The sequence below is a fragment of the Emydura macquarii genome, unplaced genomic scaffold (genome assembly GCF_026122565.2).
Source record: "Emydura macquarii macquarii isolate MOO-44397 ecotype Brisbane River unplaced genomic scaffold, CSIRO-AGI_Emac_v2 contig_561, whole genome shotgun sequence".
In the NCBI taxonomy this organism is placed as follows: domain Eukaryota; kingdom Metazoa; phylum Chordata; order Testudines; family Chelidae; genus Emydura; species Emydura macquarii.
This window is the reverse complement of record NW_027130698.1, coordinates 12,611,222-12,628,461: the sequence shown is the minus strand read 5'-3', so window position 1 is coordinate 12,628,461 and position 17,240 is coordinate 12,611,222. Positions and strand designations below refer to the sequence as shown.

Sequence of the window (17,240 nt, the reverse complement as noted above, 5' to 3'; positions counted from 1 at the left end):
GTGCAGTTACTCCAGATCCACACTAATGCCACTGTCCGAAGAATTTGGGCTTTCACAATATTAAATGTCAAGTTATACATTCCAAAATAAATACACATTGCTGAGTTGCTCTCCTTCAACAACATAAATACAGACAATCTGGCCCTTTAAAATTCCTTCCGTCTTGCAGGAAGGGATTGATTTTTGTTTTTTGGTGTTAAGAACTAAGTATTATTCAATGAAATTTGCCCCACAGCGCAGGAAATTCCCTTTAAGACCAGAGGATATTTAAAGAGCCAGCCTAATACCCCAGTGCAATTTCATAAAAGGTCAGACAGGAAATAATGTCTGCCTTTGTTTCAAACCAGCAGACAACTACAGCTTAAAGTTCTAAAAGTTTATTCATTTCAGTGATTTTCTGTCCTGTATTATGTAATGAAAAATTCTACTACATCCAATGCCAAATGTATTGTCTATAAATTCTGGGCTACCAGACTGGCAAATGGTGAGCTCGGTATACAAACTCTGATACATAAGTCAGATGGAAAGGCTGATAACATAGAGTTCTGTTGAGCAAATTTCAACATCTGAACATTTCTGGGTATTCTGAGCCTTGGTTCATGTAACACAAAAACACTATACACAAGTATGCTCAGATGCTGCGCTGAGGAGGGTCATGTGGATGGACGGACAGTATATATATTTTGATAGATAAACTGTTCATTTACCTCACGGTCCAACAATGCAGGCGAAACCACTGTGACAATGTCTCCTTTCTCTGGATCGATGAAGAACATATTTGGAGATGGTTTGTCAGGGGTCTGTTTAAGGATATTATACCTCAAAAGAGCATTGTCGGTTCCAGGGTCATCAGCGTCAAAGGCCATCACACGCATCACAGTGCTTCCTAATGACAAGGTGGAAAAACAAAATATATCGTGGTTACCAATGCACACTGTGTGACAAGAATGCATAAAGCTTCTCTTTGTCCATGTGTGAGGATCACTGGGCTGTAATCCAACATCAAGTCAGGAAAACCAATAAAGAATTTCACCTGGAATTTAGACTGTCTGTTTACTTCTCCTCATGCCACTGATTTCTAGGCTGACAACAACAGGCATGTGTGTCTACCTTGCATCAGACAAAAGTATCTAAACCAAACATGGCATCTTCCCCATGTGGGTTTCATGGGTGGTCACACCCACATGCTTGCATACAGCCATTTTTTCATTTTTACATTATGAAAGTAAAGAAATTTAAAAAAGTCTAGGATGTTTTCCATCTAAAAAACAGATGAAAGAAAAAATAGGGAAAGGAAAAATGAAAGACTTAAAATGAGACAAGGGTTTCACAAACTCTTTAGCAATCAGGCTTCTGGGCTCTTTTACAGAGACAAGAGTAGAGCTGGCTGAAATTTTTTTGGACAAATAATTTGCTGAAAATCTGAGTTGTGAGTTGATCAGAACTATTTGTGAATTTGCTGACATGAGTTTTGCCCCTCGTAAATTTTTACACTGCAGGCTCATGCCCTAACCACTGGGCTATTCTGGGGTGAGTCTCTCTCAATCTCTCTCTTCAAAGCTGTTCCATGTCTGTTCAGAATGGCTCAAAGGTCAAATCCCTACTCCAAACCAAACAGAATGGGGGCTTAAACCCAGGTCTCCCAGATCCCCACTGAGTGTCCTATCCACAGGTTAAAGAGGACACCACTTCCCTCCTGTAGTTTTGGGAATGGCATTTCCTTTGGTTTCAATAAATACAAGCAGTTCAAAATACCTACAACAGAACAAAACATTTTATTTCAAAACTCATTTTTTGTTTCTTTTTTTAGTTTTACCAAGCAAACGGAATTTTTTCATTTCAGGTCAATCCAAAATGATGTACTTTCTTTCACTATTTTGGTTCAGCCAGCAAATGGGAAAAAAATCAATTATTTGCACAGCTGTGAACAAGAAACCATATAGTGATGTTCTGCAAGTAACTTTCTTGCTAGTAGACCATACTCAGGCCAACGACTGGAGTGGCCTAATCTCAGAACTCTCTCTTAGTCCCACTGCTGCTTACTGGTGAGGTATGCACATGCATCTTGCTCCCAAGAAGAGTGTTCCAGGATGATGAAGAGTGATGGGCAGGAAAGCAGTCCTATTTGCTGTCCTTGTTGTGAAAAATAGGGCTCTGATCTCTGTCGATGATTTGAGGGAGAGGAAATTATGCTAGCCCCTCTCCAAAGATTATGGGTGCTGAGAGACAGGCTTCGCAAGTGACCAGATGATGTACCCTCAGAAGATACCCTTGGACTTTGCAGAAGGAAGTCCTGCAGGGAAGCTTCTTTTTGAAACTGACATGGAGTATCCAGGTTTGCACAATGAAACCATGAAACCACACAAACGGAGCCAGCTGTTACCGAACACCAAAATTACAACAGCTTCTCCTGGGTCCCAATAACAGCCAGCAAGCTGGTTCCTTTTTGGTTTAGGTGGAGCCCATCCTTCCTGTATAGGCTCCTCCTTTCCCAAAAGATTCCCCAGTTCCTAATAAACCTAAATCTCTCCTCCCATCACCACTGTCTTATCTGTGCACTGAGACTCTGCAGTTCTGCCTGTCTAATTGGTTCTGTCCATGGAAGGAGAAGCATTACAGAGAGTGCTACCATGGAGGTCCTGGACTTTAATCTCTTACCTAGCAGCCTAAATTTGGCCTCCAGGACCTCTCTTCCAACTTTCCCTATATCACTGGTATCTACATGTACCACCACCACTGGCTCCTTCCCAGTACTCCACTTAAGTCCATTAGATGTCTCAAGAGGCCTGCAACCTTTGCATGCAGCAGGCCATTCACCCTGTGGTTCTCCCAGTCATCGCAAACCTAACCCCAAAATGTAATCAAATCCCCTATTACATTTTGCAATACTGGGAAACATAGCAAGGCATCCAGGGGTAACTTTCTCCTCTCAGAGCTGTCTGACCTTTAATCACTGGTGAACAAAACAAACATGCTGTCAGATCTCTGTTATATTTCTCAAGGGGGGTAACTGTGCCTGAAGCAGCACTGAAGCAAAACCTTGGAGAGCTTATTTTCAAGGTCACTACAACAATCCACTATGTGCTCTGAGAAATACAACAAAAGAAAAGGAAAAAAAGCACATTTGATGAAGAGAGTTGTACTGCTTGTTTCATAGCATGCTAAGATGTTGTTACATCCACCTATACATGCAATAGCCTTTGTACTTTCTGTTTGATTCCTAAGGACGTGTCTACATGGGGAGCCATTCTGGAATAGCTATTCCCGATTAACTCCATGTGTGGAACCCTTAGAATGGAAACAAATTGCTTTATTCTGAATTAGGTTAATCCACTTTGGATGTGGATTAAGCTAATTTAGAATAAGAGCCTCCCCAGAAGTTACTCAGGAATAGTTAATCTGCGTAGCCTTCTGCATGCTTACTGGCTGCATGGACCCTGCTACTGCACACTAAAAGTCCTGTAGTGTGCTTTGACCTACTGCTGTTTGAAACAGCAGCACATCAAAGCAAACGGAGGAACTTTTAGTGCACGGTAGCAGGGTCCAAATGGTTACTGAGTGCATGGCAGGCTAGTGAGCTGTGCTTTCACACCCTAGTTTAACGTGCATTAGGTCTCTGTGCAGTCAAGCCCTCATCGAACCGTAGAAATGTAAGTCTGGAAGGGTCCTCAAGGTTCTCAGTCATAGAGGCATGAACCTGGTGTGATACAGTGATGAATCAGGCCCTACTGGCAATAATCCTCCAACCTTTTTTGTGAATACTGCTATACTGCTATTTGCTCCGCATAATCTTGAAAGACATGGAGAGAAACAATATATTGTGCAGTAATTTCCACTGTGCAAATGTTATTAATTCCAAATGGTAACATTTTACAGTCACTTTGCATAGGTGCGGATGCTTAATATAGGTGAAAAACTGTGGAGAAGCAGGTCCATTAGTTTCTGTCTTAGCTATTTCTCAGGTGCCCACACCACACAAGGCACAAGTTACTCTATTTCTATGAGTCTCTATAACAAAAAGAGAAAGTGAACCGAAAGAGATGGGGATTTCTGAGGTTCAGTAATAACTCATACTACTTATATGTCAATACAAATCAGCAGTGCCTGTTCAATGTTGTGATATCTATCACTTGCTCATACACACACGCAGAATATTAACTCTTTAAATGTACAGCTAGATCTAAAATCCCCTGACACTCACTGTCAGAGGAGCTGTGGAATCCCACTGCACAAAAGGGAAGAGGAGCTCTTTCAGTGGGACCAGTCTGAGTGTTAGAAAGGCTTGTTTATCCAAACCAAAAATGGCCTGTGTTCAAATACTGACATGAAAGTTCATTGCTGTGCATTTCACACCTGCAAACACACACACACACACACACACGCACACACACACACAATACCAGCCCCGTAATAGCTACTATATATTCAGAGCCATTTAAAAATAAATAAATTCTATACGTTTTACAAATATAGCAGGCAAGAGTCTGCCTCCTCAAACATCACTGCTACTTTAAATTAAGAGTTAAATGCGTTCCCTGTTATGTGTGTGTGTGTACATCATCATAAATTAAAGATTAGACCCCAGTCAAAAAGATCAAATTCAGAACTGCATTTCCTAAAGATGCAAGGCTGTGAAAATCAATGATTCTGACTTGGGCACACAGTTTTGCTAGTATTTCAAAAGGATATATGGCGTAGACTTCAATCCCAATGAATTTAATTTAAGATACATACATCTCTGGCATTACTCCATCATAAAGTTTTATTCTTCATAAAAAATTCATTTCCCCAGACTCATAAACTGACTACTTCTAATTCAGTGTCATTTTATAAATCCTTCCATTTCTGGCATCAATCAAATGCAGCTGACTTCCAAATCACAAAACAACAGCTTGCAACATTATCATGTTAAACAATATATATTAACTTATCAAGCTGAGGAACAAATGACTGCAAAATCAGCAACTTTATAGTTCTGCCAAGGATTTGGAGATATTCACTTAAGGCTCTCTTCCTCTGCAAAGGTATAGCAGCTGCCATGCAATATTTCAATATTCCTGCTTTATTTGGTAAGCTTCTGGCCAGTTTTGTTACTGTTATAATCACTGGAAACCTCTACTGGCACTTCCCAGAGCTGCTCATTGATTAGATACGTATTTCACCAGCCAATTCATTGCTCCAAAGGTTGTACCTATCAATCTGCTGATTGTTGATTTGGCCTACAATTTGCTTTAGAAATATTAGTGAATAACTTCACTGAGGCACCAGAAAGCAAAACTCAATGCTTGCACAATCTTGTGGTAAGTGGAACAGATGTTTCTTGGGAAAAGCTCTCTGGCATTTTGCAATTTACCTTTCAATAACCTTTCTTTCTTTGTCAGATGGCAGGAGGGTATCTGATACATCTGAGCTGACAGAGAAAACTCCTATTAACATAGAATTATTTTAGGTTCAGCTACCAGATGGGTTGTGGACCTTCTGCTTCATTACCTGTCATCTCTGTTTGCAGTTACCTTGGGGGTCATTATTATATGTCTTGCCCCAATCTAGTTGTGCAGTTACTGTATTTTATGATGTATTAGTTAAGGTGACTGCTAAGTAGTGCGCGTAAGTGAATGTTTTATATAATGAAGTTTAAAAGGCTCCATGAGCGATATAGGCATTATGCTTCTATCTTTCACAACATGAATTTTGTGCGATATCTTATTAAGGTGTTATTTACAAATTCCTATTGCAAAATGTATGGATTCGGGTTAAAGTGTAAAGTATTGCTTTGAAAGAATTCTGGTTTTACGGTGAAGGCACAGGACCGGGAGGTGGTGGAAACAAATTGTATTCCCAGCTCCGCCATGGACTTCCGGTATGACAAGATCACTTAGGGCCACAGTTTCAAAAATGGCTGTGCCCTGATTTAGAAACCTCGGGCCTGATCTCAGAAGGACTGAGGTCAACTAGAGTTGCAACATCTTTTAAAAAAGAAAATATCAGGCCCAAAATGTCTGAAGTAGGGCACCCAAAATATTGAGAGACCCAAAATCAGAGTTCATTTTTGCAAATCTAGTCCTTACCCCTCCTTATTCCCAGGTTTCCCCCATCTGTAAAATAGGAATTTTATTAGTAATACAAGTCATTAGATTAATTCATCAATATTTATAAAGAGTGTTATAATATTATTAACGCAACACGAAAATCTATTAGAAACGTACTACTGTGTAGGAACATTGCTGTGTAGATGTTGTTCTTTGAGCATTTTTCTCCTTTGCTCGTTGTAACCTCTAAGGACATGTTATATGGAAACGGGAAGCTAACCTGGGCCTTTACACCACAGCATGTATCAGGATATGATGCAGAATTTTCAAAGCCCAAGTGAGCACTCCCCGGCACATGAAGCAGGCAGACAACATTCCTCCTACAGCCCAGAGGGAATGTGTGTGCTGCATCATGCTTTGAATTCTCATCACTTAATGCTAAGAGAATGAAGCAATATCTGGGTTTAGAGCTGACTGGCCTTATAGAAGGCGATGATCATAAACTGTATGGGGCCAGGTTCCGTTTTACACTAAGGTCCATTTGCATTGCTCCTACACAATCAAAGGATTATTGAATGAATTACATTCATTCCCATTTAAGATCCCTTTATGATGCCAGAGTGGTGTAAAGGGGCCTTAGTGTAAATGAGACCCTGGCCCACAATCCTTTGCTGATTTTGAGCCTGATACTTAAACATGTAAGTTGCTAATGAGATATGCAACCGTGCTTGCATAGTTTATGTGCTGCCTGTGCAGCATCTTTATTTGATACTACTTAAAACAGTCCTGAATTTTCATGTACCTTGGCATATATTCCCCCCTAGGTTCTTGAGTGCGGGGTAGCGGAGAGTATATCTTAATTAAAGCATTAATAGTGTTGAACTGCTTGCTGACAGTTAAAGACTTCTTTTCACACTCTCCATCCTGCGCTCTTTGTAAATTAAAATAAGTAATTAGAGATGCCTACCACAACAAAAAACTGCTAAGAATTAGGGCTATTTCAAGAGAAAACTAGAACAAAGAAGAGCAGGAGATAGGAGGATAAAGGAGAAAATCCAAAGAGTGACAAACATCTCCACCACACTTCACATTTATCGCTATGGAAATAAAGCAACTCTTGGTAAATAGAACAGAGAAGGGTACTCTGCTGGCTGCTAAACTCATCATAACTAATTACATGTTTGACTGTCAATTTGTACTTTAAAGAAAACAAGCCCCAGGGAAGCAAAACAAATGTAATAAGAAAGGTCTATTACGTCTCCAAGCAAGTACGTTTGAACTGCAACTGTAAATATTAACTTATGGCTGTTATTCAAGTTGGAGGTCTTACTCAATAGAGGAGATGTTTAGTGAGAATTAATGAGTTCAGTCTTTTAGCATATTTTATATTTTTGTGGAGCAATCATTTCTAAGCCTGGCTTCACAGTGTCTATTTACATGGCTGGCAAATGCAGGATATTTTGAAATTCAAAGTGTCTTGTTCCCACAGGGCTAATCAGCACATTGGATCAAAGCACAGCCAGTCCAAATGGTTCGATGAGCTGGTGAAAGTTCTTTTGTGGGCTATGCTATAAAATAACTGCTCTCGGTTTCTGCTGGATCAGTGACAAAAGTAGATAATGTTGGACATGGAGTAAAATCCTGGCCCACTGAAGTCAAGGGGAGTTTTGCCATTGCCATGGAACATCATCAAGGATGGATTCATTTGCATCACAGGATATTCAAGTGACTCTGCTTTTGTTCCCTGAAAGTAACTGAGTGGGCATTTTGTGCATTCAGAGTGAAATTCTCCTCTGTGCAAAGGATCAGCACAAGTTCTATGCACCACTGAAGTCTCACTTCAGCCCTGGACCTCGGTTGTGGCAACCAGCAAATCCACTCCCGAATCAAGCACTGCAGCTGGCCTGTGCCCAGCTGTGAGGTAGATCACAGCATAAGCCATGGAGTATCACTTAGCCAAATAATTAAAGTCTGATCGCTCATGCCAATTGTTTCAGAAACACAAGAAACAAGCGCGTTTTAAAATACAGATGAAGTCCTGTTAAGAACAACTGGCTCCTATGAAATGATAACAATAAGTCAGAAATCTTTTATCAATGGAAGCGGAAATAACAGGACATTATTTTCTAATCAAAGGCTATGATAAAGTGTACGCACAGTAAAGATTTATGATCAGGTCAGAATTTAGCAGTTTTACTACTTAACCATTTTTTCTAGCGAGCATTATAGATGTTTGATTAGAGGAAAATTATTCATCCTCGGATTACTTGAGACTGAGTTATGTACCATATTGTCCATATCAATATTGTAGGGCAGAGTGATGTGTGGGTGAACATTACAACCTGTTAAATGTTTCCATGTTCTTGGTTCTCCAAGCAAGGCAGTGGAATATCAAATGTCAAAGAGTTAGATGTGAATTTGCATTGTTTGGAGGCATGTGACCTGGACACTGCTGTGGTATATTGTTTTGTATTTCTGCTGGATGAATGCTTCTTCCTTTGGAAATATTTCTTGATCATTGTCTGAAAATGCTGGATCCAAACTACTTAGCGTGTGTATGCAGGACCCAGATATGGGATACATATCTGAGTCACACATATATGATGACTACCTTGAATTCATATTGCTTATCAAAACAACACATTAGATTGATAAGTATTGCAGGAACATACTCATACAAACAATTTGCATTCCACCTAATGCATGTACGTGGCATCATGAAACAGGTAAAATGAAGATAAGCACCATCATTATACCTATTATAATGTTCTTCTCTGACATAAATTACATACACAGATGAGTATAAGCTAGCAGGCCAAACACCCTGAGAGTGCACAGATAATATTAAAAAAAAAATAAAAAAAATCAGTATGTCTCAGATGTCTAGATGGAGCATTTAGATTTGAAATGTGCTTTACTGAAGTTAGCCAACACTCTATTGCCACATACTTATGCAAGTTGAAAAGTAACATCTATTTTTTAGCTCAGGGTCAGCCAAAATAACACCACATTAATAGTTTAAGCTTTTACTACCTAAAAATACGGACCTATTTTCACCAGCTGTTTTCAAAGAATCCACTCACACACACTGAAACAGAAACACGCCCAGATCTCTATATGTGGAACTAATGACGGGGTCCAAATCCTAGGCTGCGCTTACATGGCTTGAAATCACCAAGAGTAGAGATGGCTACATTTTGATATTTTGAAATTTTCAAGATGGAACATTTATGATGATAGTCTCCCTCCATTTTACAGCCAGCCATAGAGCTGCTCGACATCTTTTGAATTTCAAAATAAAAAGCTTTCAAATTTCAAAAATAAATGAGTGAAAACAAAAGTTCATACATTTTCCTTCTCTTTCCCCATGCTGCTCAGGTCATCGTTTGCATAAATATGGTGCCCCAACTCAGGGCTTCGTTACCGCTCCCTTTCCCGCACCTGTGGAGTTGGAGTGGGGAAGTGGATGAGACCAAAACATGGTCCTGAACCATTTTTTATCTGCTTTTTAAAAAAAACAGTTGCTATCTGGGGGAGAGAGGACAGGGAGTTTTGGGGAGGGAAGGATGCTGTTTTCCCTCATTGCCTTTGGAGGTTTCATTGATCAAATGAACACCACAGCCAGTCTAGAATTCTCTCCTCAAACAGCACGGTCCCTTTAAGTTGGCATTTGCTAGGCCAAGGATTCTGAAACCAAAGCAAAATATGCTTTACTGGAGTTTCATGTCTTTCCCTTTCTACCAGTAAAGTCTATTAAAAAAGGCATGAATTACTTCTTGAATCGTGACCGTATGCTAAAAGATCCCACTGTTCTAATATGTCAACTGAAAATTCATAATATAACGTGTCAGATAACCTGCTATATTGTATTATAAATTATGTTTTCTTGAAATAAATATTTTACAGGAAATGATTGAACAGCTTGTAATAGGTAAATATGATATAATACCAATCCCGGTGTCCACTGTACTTCAGGGAGTAGTCAGCCAATGCATGTAAGGTATGGGTATACTGCACAGTTGGTTTGGGTGACTGGCACTTGGTCTGGGCACTTGGGTTAGACTCGTTCTAGTAGGCGTGTCCCCACAGTAAATCCCACCCTGCATCACCCATATCTTTACCATTTCCGCACTTGCTCATGTGTATCTTGGGGCATATCCCATGCGTCTTTGTACTGAGAATGCTCTAGGAGTCTCTTCAGTAAATTGCTGGAGAACCTGTCTGTTACGCAGGGCGAATGGTGGGAAGGGCATTGGAGGACTCAGATGAGCTTACCTGCATCCTCATTGTATAGTGGGTGAGTCCCATCTGAGCTAAAGCAGAGCTTGGTCTTTAACCCAACCCCCAAGCTGTGCAAACAAGCAGGTGCTTGAGTGTTGTATAGAGGGCTGGTAGTTGGGGTGAGGGAAGGTTGTATAGCGGCATGGGCTAGGGTTACAGTGTAGTCATGTTCTCAGGGCAAGAGTCTGCCCTGGGCACTCTCAGGGGAGCTGCAGAGGGGCCGCACTGTAGCTCATTCTCCTGACAGTGGTTCTGCCTGGCTTGGAAAGAACAGATGTGGAGAGCACTTGAGAAACGTTGCTGGAGTGGTACCTCCAATCCTGTAAGAAGGATTGCATGCTGTCAGTGCTGAGCGTGAGATGGAGAAATGGCTCTGTTCCAGTTGAGGCAGGTAGTGATAGTGACAACGTTGGTCAATAGAAGGTACTACACTCCCCAAGCAGATTCTGGCCAAGTATTGACCAGGAGGCATGGGTGAGGGACCAGTATTTTGTGCCTTCTCCACATCTCGCACATCCATATGGCAGGACAGAATTTGGCCCATGCCTAGATAAAATCTATCCCAGCTGTGCCTAGACTGAACAGTTCTCTCAATGTCTTTCAAACTGGACTATTTTACAGCTAACATATTCTATCAAAGGTGCTCCCACCTTACAGGACTTGCCATGTTGTTTTCTCAGTTCTTGTGGCAAACTGGAATTGCCTGCAATAATTCAAAGTTGATCTCAGACATTTATAAGCAGTTTAAGTGCAGATGCAAACTTTATAGTCTAAAACCGCTAAGTGCAGAGCTTTTAAAAGAAATATGTTCTGCGAGGCTTTCACCTTATCTCTGTCTAGCAATTTTCTCCAGCTCTTCTCAGACTTCTCTCTGATATTTTCCTATTCTTTCTCTCTTTGCCTGTTCAACCAGGCATCATAGTTTCTGATCACTACAATCCAAATTGCTAAGAGAAAGCAAATTTAAAATAATACCAATATGTAAACCCTGCTGTAAGTTTCATATTCAGAAATACCTGTGAGAAATTATCTTGTAAGTGTGGTAAGAAGGAAGATTCCCCCCAAGCCTCAAGATAGAAAATGAACAGGACAAAATTAGAAATAAATGCTGTAATGTGCTTTAAAAAAAAAAAAAACCCACAACAACATTCTCCAGTTTCACCTGCTTTCTAAGCTGGGAGCAATCTTAAAGCAAATGGAGAAAAGAAAAATATTTTAAAGAGTTAGTTTAGGGCTCACAAAACATGACAGTCAACAATTAAGACAGATAAAACTTGAGAGCCAATAATTAGGGCTCACAAAACATAACAGCCAAGAATTCTGGGTTTGTTTGTTTTTTTGTTTGTTTTGTTTTTTTTGGGGGGGAGGGGGGGGCGGTATTTTTGTTATAATTGCCTCACTCAATCCACTTTCATCTTCTTTAAATCTATCATGAAGACTTACCATTTTGCATATTTACTGGGTGAACAACAACAACAACAGTGATGGATTAATTTCCCCCCATTATGCAGCCAAATAGACACCTTTTCTCTGCACTCAGTGACCCAGATGAGGGAAGAGTAGGGCTAACAGGAAAACAAAATTTCAGTTTCACAAAAAAACTTGAGGTTTTGACATTTGTTTCCATGCTGCATCAGAAGACAAACTTGACTTTTTGAATTTTTTTATGAAGAGAGAGAATACCACAATATAGCCCAGTGGTTAGTGCACTCACCTAAGATGGAGACCAAGATTCAAGCCCTTGCCCTGAGTCGGGCAAAGCAGGGACTTTGAAGTTGGGTGCCCCAGGTCCCACATGAGTGCCCGAATCACTGGGACATTGGTGGCTTTATTCTCCAAGGGCCAGGTCCTCCCACCTGACCCTGAGGATCTGGTCCTGGTTTTCAAAAGATTTTTATTTTAGTTAGTTTTTATTTTCTTTAAAATATTATAAAAGAAATAAAAGAACAATAGAGTTTTTTTTTTTTAAATCACAACTACTCCTTGTTTGTAAAAACAAATAAAATACAATAAAAGTCAAAATCTAGGAAATGAATCTGTTGACTCTAACACACAGATTTTTTTATAAAGCTCTAAACATCCAATTTCTTGATGTTTGCAGTGATGTTGTAGCCATGTTGGTCCCTGGATATGAAAAAGAGACAAGGTGGGTGAGATAATATCTCTTATAGGACAACTTCTGTTAGTGAAAGAGACAAGCTTCTGAGTTCCACAGAGTTCTTCTTCAGATCTGGGTTTCTCACTTTCTTAGTGGTCTGTTATAGTAAAAGAGTCCCACTACCCTACATGTGCATTCTCTGCACTAGAGCTGAGCATTTTTCAGGGAACCAAAACTATTTGTGCATTCAGCAAATAGTTTTGGTCAAAAAGCAACCAAACCCTGAAAAACAAATTTCAGAAATGTCAAAGTGATTCTACGTTTCATTTTGAAATGATTTTTTTTTTTTCATTTCGGTGGGAAAAAAAGAAAAAAAAAAATCAGTTTGGTTTCAAATATTTTTTTCTGCATTTTTCCTTTCAGCCACGGAACTGAAAAATCAGTTATTTACTCCTCTCTACTTTGCACTCCAGATTTTTTTCACTATTTAGGATAAACCTTGGAAATTTTCCCCCACAAAACTTATTTTTGGTGAAAAATTGCAGATTTGTCAACACTGAAATGTTTTGTGAAGGTTTGCACCAGCTCAGAATCTGTCCTTAGTGGTGGAGCACAAGATGTGATATTGACTATCATCAGTTTTTAGCAGAGAGAGCATGACATTCTCATTATTCTCCTCTTACCTTCCTGGTAATTTGTGTGATCTCATCACTCATCTTCCTTATTTACTTATGAGTCTCTTTGTACAATCCTTTTTTCACTTACAGAGATGCCAATCAGAAAAAAAAAATTACAGAAATCAAGGGTGTTACACCTGTTTAAAATGTGTGTACTGGAAAGGACAATCAGACCTCTTTATTTAGAGGTAAATCCTCTCCTCATATCTTCCAGCCCTCTCTCCTGTAATCTGGGCACACAATTTTACTCTAAATCCTGGTGGATGGTCATGGCTCTTTTCTAGTTGAACTACTATTAACCTTTCTGCTGGTCTCCCAGCACCTGCCCTACTGAAATTATAATTAATCAAAAAGCTAGTTATTCAGTTAATTTTCCATAGTTTTAATTCTTATGTGGCTGTATTGTTTCAGTGACTTCACTGTCTTCCAGTGTTTTTGCATTTTACCAAGCCAGTTTAAGGTTCTGACTCCAGCATTTAAGCTCTGTTGTGACAATTGAACTGACAAATTTACCCTGATCGTGAGCTCAATTGTAAAAAGTTTATATGATACAATAACTTGTAATAACAAATGTGGAGTAGAAAATAGGTCAAGTTGCTTTCAGTTATGAATGTTATAAACAGGTATTGGATATTAGCCCGAATTGGTGGGCAAAAAAATGACGAGATGGGCTATTCCTCCCATTCTTCCCTTTTTACGTCTTTAAAGAAACAGTCTTTGGGAGGGAGATACAGAGAAACAGACGGAGGCTACTGAAGTGAGTTTCATCATCATGACTGCCACCTCTCTGAGACCCTGGGCCTTCATCATCCTATTCCTGAGAGACATCCTAACCAAACCAGGCCAGAGAGAGGGATCCAGATGACATCACCACCCCTACCACCTCTAGCTGAATCCCAACCACCACCTGAGATGGAACGGGATCAGACTTTAACAGCAGCGATAGCAAAAATAGCTCCAGCCCACCTCCGTTAACTTCTTCTCTTTTCCCCAAAAGGAGAGTTAGAACCATCCTCGATATTATTATTTAAAAGACAATCAAACATGGGGATTTTTCCTTCTAAAATTTCTGTCTCTAGGTAAAGGGAAAGAGACCAAGGGATGTTGCTAAAATGAAAGTCATACTTAATATTTTACATTTCAAAGGGTTTAACTGCTTTCCCTTCTTTTCTTTATCTTTAATAAAAGGATAAAATGATTTTTAATCTTGTATTTGCCCTGGCCCTAAGCAGGCTGAGGTCCGTATACCAAACCCCCAAACTTGTTAATAATGTTTAATGTTGGACGGTTAACACCTCTGGCCCTTTTGTTCCATCTAAATTACCCTTTCACTCTGGTTTGCCATTTTACCTGAGGAACTTGGAGCCCATGACAGTTACTTAAATATATTTGCAATAAACTAAACCAATGGCTGGGCAAGAACCTAATTGTGCCTTTGTAAATTGTCGACAGATTGCTGTATCTGTTTCATTTACAAAGAGTGAAGCTCAATGAAGGTTAAGGTGAACCGGTTGAACGTTATTAGATCCTGGCCACTCTTCTTTCCCCGTGTTTAGTTGCTTCCAACCTAACTCCCTCCATTCCCCCTTTTCCTGGTGTCTCAGAAATAACACTCCTTCCAGGGAACATGAGCCCTCTGTCTTTATTTCCACTCATCACGATACAGCATCTAGACACAAACCAACAGCTGGAAAGAGCAGATAGTGTAGCCTGTTCCCTGCTCTGAGTCTAGAAAGCTTCACGGGCTGTTGGGTGGGAGGTGGAAGGGCATGAATCAGTCATATCCATTGCACTTGCACACGTAAATCTATCCAAAGAAGGCAGTGGTTCTTGCAACTGCTAATATATCTTTACACCAAAGGGTCGATTTTCATTTTGCTGCATTAAGATTAGTGAGGGATACATGGTTAAATTCTCACACAGATTATTAGGGCAATTTATATGGAAATAGGACAAAATATTCACATGGCACCTAGCCTAAAAACCATCCCGGATTCTTATGAATAAGGTTGAATAATTTCCCAGTTCGGAAGAGTTCACGGCAACAAGAAGAAACACAATCAGCCATTCTGAGCATCTCTGGTTTGCATAGGTCAGCCTCTGCATCAAAATCATAGCCCTAGCTCAATCCCTTATTGTATTCTGGAGTGGCAGATGACAAAGTGTTTTCCAAGCTATTTCTCAGTTGCATGATTGAGGATTTTTTGGAGGAAATTTGCATGTTGAAGTCAGAATAGCCCTATTCAAGATCCTTTGGCATTTTGGTGGATTTTTATTTTAAAGTCTTTGACAGTTCAATCTCGGTAAATAATTCAGCTGTTTAGAGAACATGCCATATGATTTTTAAAATAAGTCTTTTAAACTACTGTATGAAATGCAGGGTTCAAATACACGTGTATATACACACAATGGATAAAGTCTAGTAAATGATATGAACTTCCACGGGAAGAGCCCTGATGTTCTCAGCTTGTATGTAATCACCCTACACACAAACCCGCTGAATCTAGCAAATTTTGAGTCAATAGGTGACCATCCCCTGCAAAGATGTGCAACAGGGTCAGAATAAAGTGCCTCTCCAACTTTCTCTCTTTCCCATGACCTGGTGACAGAAGCAGTTCTTATGCTCAGATGATGGCAAGAACTGCATAGACCAACACAGTGCCATTCACCCTAAAGGAATGGAGAGGAGATGGGGCCATGGCCCACCCAACTCTTCACACTTGCCATACTGCAGAGGGTAGAGCATAGACTATACCCTAGTAAGAAGGGTGGCAGAGGCCCTGTCCCCAGCTTTGCTCCAAGAATCACTGTGCTCTGGACTTGTTCCTATAAAGACACAATACAGCTCCTATGTGCCACTGACTAATGACAAAACGCAATAGAAGTGTTCTTCATTCCTTGGAAGTGATGCATGTTGTGAGTTAGGGACCTTAAATAACAAATCGAGCTCCTTTAACTTAGCTTGTAATTGATTTACTCTTTATGTCCATGCAGAGAAAATATAGTCATTGGAAAGACTCTGCATGTCATAAAACAGCTATGGTATTGATTGCACAACTCCTTAAAATAAAATTAATAATTAAACACTCAGCAGCACTATATATATCACTGCATGTTAGAAGGCAGTAAAAGACAAAGAGTTGTGTACAATTAGCAATCATTAAAACATAGTCTGGTTTAAATAAATACACACACGATTTCTTCTGTGTTCATGGGGCAGATCCTCAACTGATGTAAACTGTCCTAGTTTCACTGACTGGGGTCTAGGAAGGATCTGACACACAGAAATGATGCTAGCTTTATGCCGGAATCAGGCCCCCAAACAAATAACTGACTTCAATATAATTTGCACCACCTGATGGTCTGTCCTGTAGATCACGAAATAAGTAGGCCTTGATTCTGCTCCCATGGAAATGAAGGTCGAAATCCCCCTTACTTAACTGGAGCAGAATCAGGTCCATAATGAATAATGAACATTTTCATTTCCTCTCTCTCCTTTCAGACTTAAGGCAGTGTGAAGCTCTTAGTAACGTGCAATAATTTCAAGACAATATCTATTCAATTTAAGTATTAAAATGTGCTAAAGAATATTCTTTCAGGCTATATTTGCTCTCCACTACAGGTCTGATGGTGGCCATATGAAACACCCTATTGTAGTTTTAAAAGGTATATCACGTTGCTGGATCAAATCCGTAACCATCTGAAAAGGATTCTTCCATGCAAGACATCAGCTAGAAAAAGCAAGGACATTGTATGGTCTTGTGATTTATGTGTGTTTCCCCCCCATTGGCTTATTTGAAATCTTGCTGCCTGTGAATTTGAACTGTAAGCCTTCGAACTAATCATTCACGTAACTCAGGGTCAGTAGTCAAGTATCTCTCTCTGCCTCTTAGATACTTGCTAATAGTATCTTTCCTGGACACTGCCCTGCAATTAGATGAGATTGTCTTTATACTTTTCTATGTGAGTTTTATATTATTTATAAGAGGAAAGGAAGTTTCCACCAGAACTATATCCTTATGAAGACTTTTCTCACCATAACCTCCTTCAGAAAAATTGAACACCGTAATTTTTAAAAGTTAATGATTTTGATGGACTTTTAAACATAATTATTTTATGTCTGTTTATTCACAAAGAAATACCAGTGACAGATGT

The 17,240-nt window shown here is 39.7% G+C and overlaps 1 protein-coding gene across 5 annotated transcripts in view; it reads right to left on the bottom strand.

Moving 5' to 3' along the window:
- The window catches only part of CDH13 (cadherin 13), a 689,068-nt gene that overhangs the window by 203,147 nt on the left and 468,681 nt on the right, over positions 1–17,240 (bottom strand). For 4 of the 5 annotated variants that reach the window (XM_067540161.1, XM_067540162.1, XM_067540164.1 and 1 more), the window contains one exon: positions 708–886. In XM_067540161.1, coding sequence (XP_067396262.1) covers positions 708–886 — 179 coding nt within the window. Of the gene's footprint in view, positions 1–707; positions 887–12,305; positions 12,435–17,240 lie in introns of those variants that run through there. The other variant, XR_010918351.1, reaches the window with a different exon arrangement.